Source organism: Apteryx mantelli, chromosome 2, assembly GCF_036417845.1.
Source record: "Apteryx mantelli isolate bAptMan1 chromosome 2, bAptMan1.hap1, whole genome shotgun sequence".
NCBI classification, from domain to species: Eukaryota; Metazoa; Chordata; class Aves; order Apterygiformes; family Apterygidae; genus Apteryx; species Apteryx mantelli.
The window spans coordinates 105,575,409-105,591,999 of record NC_089979.1 but is presented as its reverse complement, the minus strand read 5'-3'; the positions used below and the strand labels follow the sequence as shown (position 1 = coordinate 105,591,999).

General features: G+C 38.5%; 1 protein-coding gene across 1 annotated transcript in view; it reads left to right on the top strand.

The window, feature by feature from the left end:
• The first annotated feature begins 5,749 nt into the window (after positions 1–5,749).
• The window catches only part of ABCA13 (ATP binding cassette subfamily A member 13), a 201,396-nt gene continuing 190,554 nt past the window's right edge, over positions 5,750–16,591 (top strand). Inside the window, exons 1-3 of the mRNA XM_067292433.1 lie at positions 5,750–5,818; positions 12,093–12,186; positions 14,892–15,015. Coding sequence (XP_067148534.1) covers positions 5,750–5,818; positions 12,093–12,186; positions 14,892–15,015 — 287 coding nt within the window. The remainder of the gene's footprint in view (positions 5,819–12,092; positions 12,187–14,891; positions 15,016–16,591) is intronic.

Below are 16,591 nucleotides of genomic sequence, written 5' to 3'. Positions count from 1 at the left end.
GAAATGAGTACACAAGACTAATTTTACAGTCCCTAGCAGAAATCTCTGGAAGACTTTAGCCATTCACTTTCTTCTGATGTGTTCTCTCTCCTCCCTCTGTTCTTTATAGCAGTGTACTTTTTTTCCTGTTACAGTATTTTTCTTCAATGTTTACTAAGATCTGGAGCAAAGGAATGTATGACACCTTGAAGAAGGGGGGGGGGAAAAAAAAGATTTCAAAGGAAACAGTATCCTGTAGTTTTCCATTAGTCACCATCCTGTAATACTGTATTCCTAATACAAGAGGGCGCTATATAAACACATCTTACAATTGTGCTTCCTTCTTATTCCCCTAGGTGCAAAAAAAATACTTTTCTTTTGTTTTAGAGGAAATTCTTACGATAATGTAACCCTGATAAGAACAACTGGACAGAGAGATAAATGACTCAGCAGCGTGCATCCGACAGTAAAGTTATCTTCCTTTAGATTTTACATATAGGTCTACAAAGAATTATAAAATATTTCACTGACTTTTATATGCAAATGAGTTCTTTAATATTAACCGTTCACATTCTGTCTGTATCGTATAGAAAACAAGCTCATGTAGGCTGCAGAGTATGAATCAGGATTTGGAGTGCTGATATCAAAGGCACAGAGAACTTGCAGTGTATGCTCACTATTACATAGTGCAGCATCTCCTGGTCGATCCACAAATCCTGCCAACCCCTGAAACCTCCATTTCAAATCAAAGGCCAACTTTTTTTCCTCTGTGCTACTCCATACTCAGCAATACATTACTGAACCAGAATTGTAAAGGAAAAAAAATATTGGTTCTTACTAATGATCTGTTCTTTGATTATTTATGCTCTTCCAACCTGTTCCTACCTTTATATTAAAGCCAAGGTTTAGACTACAATGAAGATGTGTTAGGACAAAATACATTTGCTTCACATTTGCAATAGAATGAGAATGTGCAGTAACTTGATTAGTGACTTGAAGAAGTGGATTTTTGTTTTGACATCTTGATGTACTTCAGGGAGAGATCATCTTTTATAAAAGTTATGAAAAATCCTAAAAAGGAACATTGTGGAATGACCTGCTGCCAAAAGTACTTAGAGTATAAGAGTTTATATCCTTTCTTTTAAAAAGCAAGCAAAATAATTCTTGAGGATATTTTCAGTATTTCCTGAAATTACAATTATACACGCTTAATATGTAACCTTTTTTTTTTTTAACCTACCTCATAAGTAATTCAGATCGTTATTATTTTATGGCTCTGATTTTAAAGGATTATCTGTGCATTGTGTAACAAAACTGGATTTTCTTCTCAAGTGCTGCTGGATCTGAATATATTCTAAATAAAGTGCATAAAGAACTGAATTTTATAAAGTTGAAGCGAAGAAGTGTGTTTCATTTCTATTGATAAGGTGGGTGAAAGAAACTAAAGAGTGAATGTTTTTAGATTGGCCCATCACTAGTCAGTTGTGTTCTGAATGCATCCCTCAGTACTGTGAGCAGCAAACTGGTAACTTTGGGAGGTGGGTCTGCATGCAACCCTACCGAATACAAATAAAGCTCAGCATAGTTTGAAGAGACTACTACTGCTTGCTACATGATGTAGAAGTTCACTTTCCTTGAAAGTTTCTTAGTCTTTATATTGGACTAACTTAGCTATATGCTTTCTCTTTCTAAAAAAATTTTGATTTAATATTATTTTTACTCTTAATAAAACAGCAAAGTAGCATATGAATTAAACTACAGTTAATCTGCCTAGTGTGTAATGAAGAGAAAGGAGGTCACTGAACAGAACAATTTAAACTCTCCAGTACAATAATAGAAGCAAGAGTAGTGCTGACAGGGGCAATGCTTCTGTTCAGGCTACAAACAAAATGCAGCGGCAGACAAAGCCTGTTTTGCATGATGCAGAAACCTGATTCCAGATGCTTCTTGTGGGTTCTAAGCATGTAACTGTGAGAATTTTCAGAAGCCTGCTACTCACCTGTCATATTACAAGAATAAAATTCCTAGAGCTCCTCAGAAGCTTAAACAAACCACTGGCCGGCTTGCGAGATTGGCATGGTTTGTTTCTTTAATCTATAGTTCCATTTTAAATCAACCCTATTATGTGACCTTGCTCATGTCTAACGTTTTTTGTCTTACCCTAACTTTGCAGAGAGGAAGTTTATCTCCCAGGAAAGATGGCATCCTGGAGGTGCTTTGTCTGCGCAACAGGGCTGTGCCATGTAAATACTTGAAAGGAGTACCCCTAGTAATGTTAAAAGGAAAGCTTGTGATCACAAAGTAAACCTTGTGAAACAGATTGTGGGTGGTGGTAGGAAAATACAGTAGTTCACTAGATTCCCAGCCGTATTATTGCAACATTAGGCTGCATTCCTGCCTACCAAACAGTATTTCTGGCTCCTGGGCTTTAACCAGTCTAATAGATAAACTGTTTCTTTGAATGTGTTTGCCAATCCATTGTAATTAGCATATATTAAAACTGTAGGCTAGATGAGGCATGTGGATGGTATCTTATTATAAGCAGTAAAGTTTTAAAAACAAGGATGGTTGTTAGCAGAATATTGTCTGCCTTTTTTGCCCCCGTGGTTTTGAATATCCTACATACTCTAACGATAAACTTTTAAGTTTAACCATGATAAAGCCTACAAAAGCTAAGCAGAACCAGAAATGGGCAGGTCATGCTGCCTTGTCCTCAGTTAAGAGATTTGATTCTGAACATTTTTTTTTCCATTCCAGAAGGTATGAGTAGAGCACATAATGAAACATACGACCTTCTAACTTGCCCTTGTCAAAGTGTTGCTGCTGACTACGGCCCCTCTGTTAAGGAACCCTAAAAGTACATAATTTATTTAGCTTATCAGCATCTGTGCTGTGATTGAACCTTTTTAAGCTCCTTGTACATGCAACTCTTAAACAAACTTGCTAGTTAGTTGATGAAACTTAGATCATTCAAAGAAGTTTTCAGGATGGCAGCAATATTAGCTGAAACTTCTTGCCATAAATATTCAGAACCAATTTGTTTTTACTTCCTGTTTGCCTGATTTTTAATATCATTGTCTCTCTTCTGCCTTTGGCTCGGAGAGGTTGTTTTCATATTTCTATAACATTGCAAATAACATAATCAAGCTTATTCATCTTTTTTTAGAACTAATTTCCCAGCATGCCACTACAGAGATAGTTCTTGGTTGTTTCCTATATTCGTGAAAAGCTGTTTAGCATAAAAAGTAGAATGCAACATTTATGAGTATGTAATTATATGCAGCATAATAAATTATGCACATCACACAATCGGATGAGCAGAGATTTTGCAGAATTACTTATTCAAAAAAATTGGCAAATGGTTCACGTGAGCTGTTTTAGGTTAAGTATTAGTCAGCAACTGTCCTCCATATCAGCTGGTTTGATAAATAACCATTTGTAATTCATTGTGCTGACTGACTAGTTAATCTTTTCCTATAAATCACACAATATAGATTCTGCTCCCCAGCTTTCCAAAACAGCTGTGTGAACCCATGTATATTTTCAAAATATTCAAGTAGTGACAAATATTGGTTTGAAAATGCGTATTCAGGCTGTCCACAGAATTTTCATCTCGCCTAGTCCTCTGGTGAGCAAAACTGGCTTTACTGTACACTTTCTGATATATTATCAGGGATTTTAGCATAGGTTGACCAGAAGCAGAAGCATCCCTTATGCAAGTGGCAGATGTGAGGAGAAGCTCCTTGGTGAGGCACGTTCTTGCTTTGGGTCATTTGCCCAGATACTCTCTGCTGTCTTAGGGCATGCAATGAGGGGAGCCCCACAGTGCGGGGACAGTGGGGTGTAGAGGCACGCATGGCTGTTTGCTGCATGTGTAGGGGCTGCTTGTCAGCTTTGGAAGAAGCAGGAAGGCAGTGACATGCTTGGTGGCAGCAGGAGGTGTGTGCTCTGCTGATACCATGAAGGAGGAGCGGAAGGGGAGATGGGAGTTAATGAAAACCAAAGCAGTGTTCAGTAGGCCCATTGTTTTACATAAATGAATTAATCCTGCCTTAGAGGTACAAACATACTTAAACTATTCAGGAAAACACTGACGAACTTAGTTTTTTTGTATGTCCTGAGGACTTAAATTTCTATTTAAAGTTAAGCTATTGCTTCAGTAATCAGTATTTTTTCAGTCTCAGAGCAGAGCAAATAAAAGGAAACCCCGTGATACTTGAGACATAAAGGTGTTCAACCGGTCGTATCCTGCCATGACTTTATCTGTGGTTTCTGCATTACTAGGACAAGACTTTTACTGGTATGTAAATCTTTATAAATTCATGGCAACTATTTAATTTGTTTTTTATTAATTTCTCAACTCCTTGTACCCATGGCAAATGTAGGAATTAAAACAGCACTTTGTGCCATTTCAAATATAAGAATTTTAACAGGCTAATCAGTCAATTCAGCATGAAGTGGAGTAACAACAAGAACTCCTTCTCAGCTCAGATCAAGTGGAAGTCAGATTCCTTCCAGTGATTTCTATATCCAAAAGGTTTTAGATTTTTTTGTGACTTTTAGTCTTGATGAGGAAAAATAGCTGTGAATGTTAAAAAGTCATTTTCATTCAATAGTAATACATTTTGCAAAAAATGTAATGATGAGATTTACTAAGCACTAATGAGAGATGCAGAATATTCTGTCAGGCGTAGCACTGTCCTAATATGCATGTGTGTGTTTTAGCATGTGTGATGCATGATTCAGATTTTAGGTGGGCTGAATCACCTTGTATAAGGGCTGTGTTATGTCTCTCCATTGACTGTACAGGAAGCTTTTGGGAATCATATCCTAAGTTGGGCAATTCATTTGGGTAGAACCAAACAGACAAAAGGTTTACTCCTCTCCTCGAAGTAACATTCCCAATCAGGAGAGCAGTCGTCCTTGCCTCATGGTAAAACATCACAGCTCTGCACTAACACATGCCTTCTGTGATCAGTGTTTTCAGGTAGCCCCCACTGCCACAGTTATACACAGGTTCCTCTCCTGCAGATCACTCCAGGAATTTCCCTCGCTCCTCTCTTGCAAAGGAATGCTGGAAGACTGATTTTCCTCCTGGGTGGCATGTGGTAATTAATTAACAGAGTTTTGTGACTCTTCAGAATATCTTTAGGTAGGTAATTTATACTGAAAAAGGAGAAAAAACATGTCAAACAAATGCTCTTTATAAGATCAAATTCAGCATAGTCATATAGTGATACAATAGGTGAGGGTATTCTAGAAGGAGACAGACATTTATGGGGCTATGTGGTTAAAAGGTATACTTACTTTCTAACTATTCTCTTTTCAAAAAGCTAAGAGTAGGCATGCAAAATGAAATTAACAGTGACAGAAAGTCACCTGACTCTAGAAAAAGATGAAGGTGTTTTATATGTTGTTCATTTTTTCCTGTTATTTGCATTCATTTTTATTCCAGAAAAGTAGAAGCAAGCGCAGAATATATGCTGTGGAGTAAAACACCCTGAAGGCATTTATATAAACCCATCCCCTTACTATTCATTGCACTGAGAAGCAAGTGGAAAGATGAGATCCTCAATGAATGCAAAACAAGAGGCAGAAACATAATCTAGTCTTTTCTCAGCAAGCAGGCAAATCTCTTGCACCACCTTTCTCTTGTGCTGAAATAAATCTGTTACTGAAACATATGCCCAGACTGCTTGGTGAGATGATTCTCAGTTAGAAAGTCCTTAAGAAGCCATTCTCCAAGTGGATGAAGAAAAGACAAGACAGGATGGGACATGTTGTTCACCAGTTCAAGGCTCTGTTTTGGAAGAATTGGGTCTGCCGTGTGAGGCAACCGGTGAGTTTTTGGAAATCATAAAGAAAGCAATATTTTAGGTCTTTTTTTTTAATATCTGTTGGAAAGAGTGTATCCATCTTTCTTGATTTTCCTTTTTCACTACCCACTATTAAAAATCAGCGGGCTGCAAGTGGTTCTAGTTTCGCCTTTAGGCTTCTAATTGTTTAAAAGACAACAGTGAGTTTTAACTCTAAAATGGCTGAATACAGCAATGCTCCCCAATTTGCAAATGAGACAGGAAATCACATAAAAGTTTTTGAAGAGCCTCAGCTTACCTTTTAATTACCATTAGATACTACTGGTGCTTGTAGCAATGGTGAGGATGAAAATCAATTTCACTCATGTTTCAGATCTCACTGGTGATGTAATAAAGCTTGTATAATCGAGATCAAAATCTAGATATGGGGAATGCAAGTATGATATCTTAAAATTATATAAACTTTTAAATTTCCTTTCTTATCCACTCCACAAAGCTTATTTTATCCCTTTAAATTGCAATATTCAGAAGAATGGCATGGCTGCTTTAAAAGCAGCCAAAATTAAAATAATATGCTAATAGGAGATGAAATGTCCTTGTTTGCTTTATCTGTGATTGACATGTGATTTATTTTTTAAGATAGAAGGAAGGGAATTCTCTCAAGTGAGTTAACATTTTTGTGCAAAAAAGATATGTTAATGTCACTACAATTAACAGTTGTCATTGATTTCCCTTGTCTGTGATGTTCCAGGGATTTGCAGAGAGGCATGTTGGCTGCTTCAGATAGGATTACCTTGATTAAATAAACACCCAGCTTTTCCTCTCAGAAATATTTCACTTAAACATAATCAGAAACTTATGATTTAGAAAATTTCTTCTTTAGTTGATTTTAAGTGATTTTTTTTATATGAAAGAATTTTTTTTAAGGAGGGACACTGTTGGTTATTTTTTTCTCCATTCCCAAACACTTCTGTATGCTCTGAGTTCCTCATACTTCAACCAGTGTCCCCAAGGCGGCTTCTCAGTATGCTGATCTACTTCTCTTCTTGCTCTGGCTAGTCTTCTCTCTTAAGTACTTTTGAATGACAGAATCTTCATCCATGTAGATTTAAGTTTGCCTTATTAATGTCTTTCCTGACCAGAGATCTCAGTGAGATGCAAACTTCCCTAAACCAGGGATTACAAGGTATGACCCAAAGCAAACTTAATTCTGCCTATTCAGAGCCAGAAGCTGCCCTGGGAATTCACAAGCCTCCTTGTGTGCTCATTGTGCGAATACTGAGTCACGACAGTGCCAGATCTGCAGTTAAGCAAGGAGGTGGTCTGGGTGGATTGGGTCCCTGTGCAAAGGGCAAGTCAGACTCTTGTGAATTTAAAGAGAGAAGCGTGATACATCTCTTAAAAAATCTGGTCTGCTTCAGTTCTGTGTTATATTGTGTAGATATGTCTGTAGAAGGTGATCGACTTCCCATGGTTATTTGTCAGCAGCTGGAAGATGAGTGCGGTCTGTGGAAGTTCTTCCACATTGTGAGTGAGTGTGTAGTATTAGATGATATCACATACAGTGAGGGTTGAAGGGGCCATTTCTTCGAACCTACTCCTGTTGGGGCCTTTCTTATTTGAACGTGAGTTTGCCTTGTACAGCAGCATTGCTTCCCACCTTTACTGGGAATAGCTTGCTCAATACAACCAAATTTACTCTCTTAACACGTGTAGCATGCTGATGGTTCATTGTGCCCTCCAGCTGATTTTTACTTCAGCCCAACCTGTTGTTGTCGCCTCTGCAGCCCCCTTCTCAGTTCTTGTAGCTATGCCAAATTCCTCCTTATCACATGCTCTGCTAGAAGCCAGCCAAACAGTTTTTTGTTTTTTTTTTTTAATCTGAAAATCATTATCTCGCCAGAGGACAGGACCATTTAAGGCTTTTTTTAGTGTTTGGGGACAAACTATTTCAGACCCCCTCGTATCCAAGCATTTGCTGCATGGTTGCTGCTGTTGCTGTCTAGGCAGTTGAGATGATAGTAAGGCCAGCTGGAGCAGGCTAAGCCAATGTGGACAATGGAATTGTTTTTTAATATTCCTAGGATCTCTGCAATTGCTATTATTGACACCTAGGCTTGGTACTTTGCCAAAGAAAGGCATAAACATTTTAGAGTGGAAAGTCTACCTTTGCTAAGCCCTTGATGCATACTGAAATACCAGAGGTAAATTGAAAATGGAAAAACTATTTTTATTTTTCTAAAACCTTTCAAACAACAGAGGTTAGACTAATAGGCCTATACTTGCCTGGCTCACTGGTATTCTCCAGTCATGAATTTGATATATTTATTAAACCCTGAATTTTATAGATTCATTAAAAATCATTGCTATCTATCTTATTCTGTAGGTGCAATGAGGTTTCTCAGGTGAATGACAACAACCAAGGGTAATACACTCCAGAATGAGCGTAACAATTGTTTACAGCTCCTATCATTTCATTAGGTGCTTTTCTGCTCCAGTGCCAAAGCTAGTGCATTGTGAAATGTTCATTTTGATCCCTAGATCTGGGAAAAAGAAATCTGGAGAGCCTGCCCATTTTAAAAAATGCTTCTTTTGTATTTGAAAAATCTTTGGTTCTTTAGTCACAGATTTGGAATAATATCCCTTCCTTGCATGCCAGATTTTTGGATATTCTGACTAAGCAAATTAATTTTAGAAGAGTTTAAAACAAAAAAGAGTTCTCAGCTGTAACCGTTCTATAGCTGGCATACTCTGCTATGTTACAGTCTGTGTAAGTAACTTTTCTACTTGCAGAGTATCCTCTTCTACAGAAACAGATGACACTCAGTTATACCTATAAACTGGTTATTTCTTCCCCTATTTCTGTTTTGCTTTCCAAGTAACATTTGGTTATCCAGCAGCAATTCTTAATGGGTACAAACTCTTAAAAGTACAACATATTCCTAAAATATAACTGCAGACAAAAAACCCTAGGAATGGGTCCAAATCAATTAATTAAAGACTTCCTGAAATAAATGAACTTCCTTGGATGGATCCAAGGCCCATGGAAATCCACAGGAAGAATACCAATCAAAGTTTTAGTCCAAATGAAATATCACAGCCTGTGAAAGATGGGCCTTTGGTAACATGTTATGGCATACCAAAAGGAGTTTCAGTGGAGAAAGTCCAGTTAATTTCCCAGTTATCCTAAATATAAATGACTGAGCTTAATGTAGCCTAATATGAGAAATGGACAGAAAAAAGAAAGTCCAGAATGAGTGTATTTGTGTGTTTGTTTCAGTGAACTAATCTAGATTTTGAAATCAGAAGCTTGCTTCATTCTGAATTGTTTTTTGTATTTTGAAATAAATGCTTCTCCATCGGAAAGATTTTGTTTTGTCTCAGTTAAGGGGAAACATAATATAATTTCTATTTTTCTATGTCTCTCAGCAAGTAGAACCTTTCAGATACCGTAATTTCTAAAAAATTGTTTGTATAAGGGCAAAAGCATCCTGCAATGCTAGTACTACTCTCTTCCTCAATTTTAGTGATAAGAAAGAGTGATATTTTTGATCCTAGGTCTACTCCTCCAGTGAGATTTGCTAACTTCTCTTCTGTCCCTCCAGAATGGTCTTTGTGATGATGAAAAGCTTTTAATTCTATCCCTTTGTGCCTTCTAGCACAAACAAATCCTTCTCACCAACATGATTAATCCCTTGCACTTTCCGCTTGAAATGTAAATCTTCTTACTAATGACAGATAACTTGTTAGGTATACTTTCACCAAGAAGGTATCTTCACCAACAAGGTGTCCTAGTGAAGTGCTGCTCCAAAGGCACATCTCTTTTAGTTAGGCCAAGATTTAGCTCTGTACAGTACAACCAGATCCTTCATGAACAGTTCAGATACTGGTGACTGAGACAGCGGGTAAAACTGCTCCTGTCCTTCCCACATCCCAAGTCCTTTTTAAATATGACTATGAACCTCAAGGCTTCCTGGTTGGTAGACGACAATCAGCAATTTATTCTGGCCATGAGGCCTGTCCTGGACTTTCAAAAGTAGAGCTACCTACACTCAGCTGTGGTGGCTCCTTGCCATGCTTGTATTTACCTGCACTGGGGCTTTGTCTGGGTAATGTTACTGGAAGAGCACAAAGCTGGCACGGTGAATTTGGTGCCTGTGGCTCACAAGTATGACTCTGGACACTGTGCAATGGACTGTGCTATTGAGCCAGCTACACTTTTAAATTCTTTATTTATCATTGATCTGCTTACAAGAGGAAAAAGGAATTCCCCTTGTAAAGCTGGGTGGTGTGGGATGGAGACAGGACGGAAGAGCAGGAAACCAGAAGACTTTGATGAGGCTGTGACTCTCCCCACAATGCTCCCCACGATGCAGGGGGATGCTCCAGACAAGGGGAAGCAAGGAAGGGCAGGTGATATGTGAGACTGTCTTGTATCTGAAGGGCATTATCAAGTGAATACCTAGATATACCTGTAGTACCTGGTTGCTCTCACAGGTGTCAGGGCCTGGAGGGCACTAATAGGTCCTAACAGCCCTGATGAGCCACACCTGGGGCTTCTGCCCAAATGACCTTGACCAGGCCCACCTGGGGCCTCCATCCACACCCTGCCCATGGCTTTAGGAGCTCCGTTTCAGCTCAGCCCCTGTCCCAGCAGCACTGCAGCAGTCCTTTCCTTGCCTGGCCATGGGTACTGCTGATCCAGACACCAACCTGTGGGCTAACTGCCTGGCCATGGCTTAGTTCTGTCACTGTGGACCTGCTTGATGAGCTGGACACTTGGCTGACCTAGGCTGCTACCCCAGGGCCTGCCCTGCTCCCTTGCTCAGATACTATCGGATGGGCCTGGCGCTCTGACCTCCCTGCAGCCCTGGCCCAGCCTGGGGTCCTGAGGGGCCCCCTTCTTCCCTGTGGTGCTCCCTTGTCCCCAAGGCTCTCCAGGGACTGCTTGGCCCATTCCTGGTGCTGTCCCCAGCCACCCTGCTCTCTCGTGGGTGGTGGAGTGGGCCTGGCTGCAAGGCCCAGCCTTGCTACCACTGGGACCCCTGCTGAGACTAGGCAGCACCCTAAAAATAGGTGAGAGCCTGGCCTAGCTCTCTTGGTTTGCTCCTCTCTGGTTTGCAGCGTGTCTGGGTTGGATGAGTTACTTTTCTCATGTTTCAGTAAGACTTTAGTTTGTTGCGCTATGTTCAGCAGAGTAGCCCTTTTCTGTATGGAAGACCTTTTGCCATGGAATTATTTCTTAAGCATTATCTTACTTTTCTGGGGAGTTTTTTTAATGTATCTAAGTTTAGGAATCATTTCCCTCTTGAGTCTTAATTTAGCAACTGTGCCTCACGCTTTAGGTTTTGAAATAAAAAATCATTCATAATCTTCAGAGAAATTAAAAGCCTTTTTAAATATCTCCAATTTCATGTTTAATATGATTCTTTATCATTTCTACTGTGTTCTTGTTAGTGAATTAAGTATTTGTGCTTTCATAGCATTTTTATGGATGAACCCAGAAGTGCTTTCAAAGTCAGCTGAATAGCAGTCTCCTTCATTTGCTGCTAAAATGGCCGAGACAATGGCTTTCCTCCTGCATGCAGCTCGATCCGGGGTCCCAGCCTATCTGCTGAGGTGCTGGCATGTGCTATATGCGTGCAGTCCACTCAAATAAGACTTACTCAATCTCTGCTAGTTCAACACTGCACCAGCCGGGTAACTTTTCACTCTGGTTGTGGAAATGGGAGGGCAGGGAAGCAACAGCGTGGCTGTGCACGGTCTCAGAGGTGATGCTGAGGATGATAAAGGTGGCTCGTAGTGAGGGATGACTGTGCGTAAAAAGTAAGGATCTAGTGGCAGGGGTCCTTGATCTGGGGAGCAACAAGGAGATGATGCTGATCAGAGTCCAGGACAACAGGCTTCAGAGAAGCGTGAGGAATTGCAGAGAGGTACAGAATACTGCTAAATTCTTAAAGTGGATCAGATATTGGAAAGCTGGAAGCTGCTGTAGTTGCACTGTATCAGAGTTATTTCTGTATTGATTAGAGGGAAACATGTACAAACGTTATAAATGGAAGGAGAAGTGGAAACTGCTTTTGTACTCTGAAAGCTGTGTGTTTGGCAAAGTTATTAAAAAAAACAACTTAAGTAAATGTCTTAAAACTGCCTAATTTGCTTTTCATGATTTATTTTGCCTTAAGTAGTTGTAGAGGGCATATTTTGTGCTTTTCATTAAAATATATATGAATTTAAACGTAGTTTGTAAACAAATCATTCTCTTTAGTACTGATAATGTTTGATTTCCCTTTTCAGGTTCTATCTCTCTCTGAAATACTCTGGCCCTGTGTACTTTTCTTCATTCTGGCTGCAATCCGCTTCCAGGAGCCTCCAAAATACAAGGAAAACTGTATGTGTTGTTTCATTTGTGCTTGTGTATTTCAGTGCAGTCTGTCTGAAGTAGTTAAGAAATATTAGAAAAATAAATGAGAAGGTATAACTTAAATGTAGTAAAGTCAATGGAAAAGAACCCTAGAGTGAGAATCAATCTTGTCTAGCTGTAGATCTGAGCTAGTCATGTTTGGAATGGGGTGGAGTGGAGAAATACCTAGTTTTCGGACCGATTCATCAGATCAGTTTTAGACTCTGGAATAAGGCGAATTACTTGTTTCTAATTGTGCTTATTTCTTTCTATTGATAAGAAATGGAGTTTAGATGACTGGCTCAGAGGCAAATGATTATGCAGTAGATCTCAACAGTGAGATGAGATGAATCTTGCCCCTACCTACTTGCTGGGTATTTGGGATGAACATGTTGTAAAAAATAAATGCTCTCATTTCCACCAATATTTCAAAAACTTGTAATGGCTCCCTCCGCACTGTAAAGTTCATCTTGCTCTTATCTTGTCAAATGTCAGTTTTATTCAGAAAGGAATGACTCCTGATATCATAGTCTATTCAATTTATTCTATTAATCATGTCAGACATGTTCATATTTTATGATCTTACTGGGAACAGCACCTTGGGTTCATTTCCCTAATTCAGCAACTTCCCAGAAAAATAATGAAGTGCAGTACTAACTAAAGCCAGGAACAGAAGAGACAACAAAATAAGGAAACAATAATCAGCTATATTACTGCACAAGAGCTTAAACTAGTCTGTATTTGAGATAAGCATGTAAGTTTTGGACCTCTGGTTACGTGTGAATTAGTTATACTTCCTGTACAAGAGCCTCTGGATCTATTATCTTGAAGAAAGCTTGGCATGTTTACAAAACAGCAATAGCACATACTCAGCTTCAGTATAACATGTATTCACTCTTTTTAATTCATCATTCCATTACATGGAAAAAGTTCTGTGAATTGCAACAATGATTTTTTGATACAGACTTTGTTGTCATAATTCTTTAATTTGCAGGTAGACAATAATGCATCATTCTCATAGGGCCAAATAAGAGACATGTTAATTTTGATAGTACTTACTAATGTACATTTAGAGACTAATATTAAATTATGTACTATCTCAAAGGGTCTCCAAGTATGTGACAAATTAAATATTCATAAATTTCTCTTACCTATACAGCAATATTACTGGTACTATTCAAACAATACTTCTATTATTAAGGAGATAGCAAGCTAAGAATATTGTTTCCTGTTGAAAGTATAGAGGATATCTAGGTAAGGAGAGAATAACTGCATGTCAAATGTTGTCAGGTGGGAGAGATGCATGTTTTTTGAGGGTTTTTTTCCCCCCTCAAAGCTGTATGAATAGTTTGCTTTAGGAATGGCTTGACACTGCTTCTGAACTCTCCTTTTTAACTAAATAATGAAAAGCTTGTTGCTTGATAGGGTGCCTTTGCCCTTATAAAAAGGGGAACACAGTAAGTTGCTTTTGCTTCGAAGTCACTGGAGGGCAAACTGGCTTTAGCAACATTAGCAACCACTTTGATAAAACAATTGGAGATCTCTAGAGTGAAACAGTTGGAGGGAGCCTAGGTTTGTGCTATATACATTTATTTTAGACCAGCTCTACTCTGCTCCAAGGATACAGTGTATGTTAGTGGTTTGAGTGCTTTAGGTGTGTGTATGGTTCCGCTCCACTTTCAGTGGAAAGGGATCCAGTGCATGGACTTGGGCAGCTTTCTGCAAAGTGACTTGGAGTGTGCTAAGTAAGAATAAAAATGATCTGCAACTGGCACTGGTCATTCACAACTTGAAATTAATGATTTCATACATCAGGTACAGTTTCTAAGAAATGAAGGCTGGTTTGACTAATATTGCAACTTCTAATGGTACATGTCTCCAAAATATTGATATCTGAGTTTAAATAAAATTAGGATTTTTAAGTATTATTATATATGTAGCAATTTCCCCATTTCTGCATCTTCAGTTCTGAGTATTCAGAAGAATGCTAGCCCAAATGTTAGTTTGTTGAACTATATTATGCTTATTTAAATTTGCCTTAGTATCTTTCTTATCTCCCTCCCTTAATTTTGATGTAATAGTTATAAAAAGGTTAGCTGAAGGAAGAGTGGGAATGGTCTTTCAACTATTTATCAATTTTAGCCATTTAAAACAAAGAAATGAACTTAAATGGGAGCCCTGTGGTTAGTAATTATATTGCAAGGTAAGCAAAAAGTTGTTTTGTGTTTTGAGGTTTAAGTTCTCAGAAAACATAGAAAAGTTGCTGTTTATCCTATCTTGATGGATGAAAACTGAAACATGACTGAATATCAGTTCCTTCATCTCATGAAAGCCTGGGAGAAAAGAGGAGAAATACCATTTTTGTGAAGACTTCCAAATTCTAATCTAGATCATTAGACATGTTGGATAGACAGGCTAGCAAGCACATGGTGATGTTGCAATGGTGTGACTATTGTGAAAATCGGCTTTCCAAAGACTGCTCTCTAATGTTCCACTGCTGTCATAGTCCGACACAGTAGTTCTCCATTGTCTGTGGTGAATTAGTTGTTCCTAAATGAAATATCTGCTATTGATGTAACTTCACTGCTCACAGGTGACAAAGCCACTTTCTACAAGAAGGGAGCACAATGTTATTGTACAGGCTTTACAACTGCAATTTCACTGCTTTCAAATCTGCTGCTGCTTGTTTTTAGGTTACTTAGAAGCTCGGGATTTGCCAAGTCGGGGCCTTTATCCTTTTGTGCGGGCTCTTTTTTGTAATGTTGGTTCAAGATGCAGGAATACCAGTTACACAACACAGAAAAACAGCCGTTTACGGTAAGATGTATAAACTTGACACAGCTCAGAAATCCACTGTGCATCTTTTCCTACAGCAAAGTTGTTAATGTCTTGTTATCGTCTAGGAAGAACAGGAGCTTTGTTACTGCAGACTAAAAGTTTCCCTCAGTGTCCTTAAGAATGTGGAAGTCATAATCATGCCTCTTCCTAATCTTTGTCTTGTGTTTCATGCTGTTAACGGACACAACAAGATCTTGCAGTTGCTTTTCCAAGGGGCTACTATTTTAATAGGCTTAAAATTTGTTTTGGGGAAAAAATGGAGGGAGGGCCACTGTGATATATTTGCCCTTCACTGCTGCCACATGAGAGCATGCTTCATAATTTAGCCTTCACTGGAACTTTGTTATTACATGAGATTGACCGACAAAGTGTATCATATATGGATTTATGCTTTGAGTAATTTGGGAGCATACATGGTGAGACACATAGACACAGAAAAGCAAAAGCAAGGATAGCTCTTTAGTGAGACCCACAAAGAACCAAAGAGAAATAGCAGAATCTCTGTAACAAAATGGAGGAGGAGGAGGGAAAAAAAAAACACAAAAAAACCCACAGCCAAACCAAAAAAAAACTCTTTAAAAAATAGTCTGAGAGAGAGGTCCTTGCCACAGGATGCACAGAATGCAGAAAGAAAAAGAAAGAACTTGAATTTGGTCTTTTCCTTAAAGAAATCTATTACTTTCATCTGCTTCCAAATGTTGAAAAACACTGAGATGCAAAAACATATGGAGGCATATTAATGACATGCTCTCTGGCTGATGGACGCAGTCATAAGCAACCTTTTAAATATATAACAGTAAAGGCAAATTAAGGTGAGCTAATAAAAATGTGTGTGCATATATATTCTGTTCCTAGAAAACTGAGAATACCTACAAGAATCTTTTAGATTTGAATCAGCTAATTGCCTGACAGCATCACCTTTTATGATTTATTAGTATAGAATTTTATAGATAACTTAGTTTTATAGATAGCAATAAATTCAGCATGCAGTAAGCATAAAGCTTCAGTATCACAGCAATTGGTTCTAATACCTATGTTTTGATTACTCTGTGTTCTAGCTGTATTTGTAGACAGCTGTTAATTATTTATCTTGCATAGTTTTATGCTTGGAGAGGAAACACCTTGTGTATTAAGTAATTTATTGTTAGTATAACTGAAATCTTAACAGTCCAAGCCAAGACTCATTATTAGTTCAGATATAATTACTGCAGAAAAAGAATACTTCTTTTAATATAGTGTAAATTGTTGAGGTTTTTTTTAATTATTATTATACAGATGCTTAATTTCTACCCCTTTCCCTGGTGTTATCCTCAGCCTTCCACTGCTCCTCTGGCTCCTAAGGTCAGTGGTTTTAGTCTGGTGGTGATTCAAATCTTGAGAAAAATCACCAGCTTCTGGAGTCCTTTGCCTGGAGGAATATAGTATTGGTGCTTTGTTCCTCACTGTAGGATCTGCTTGGGGTCATTTTTGTTTGCTAACATGCCTTTACACCTTGCTCTTTCTTTATTGGTCTGCAATTCCATATTACATCTGAATTTACTAAATATGGCATGTT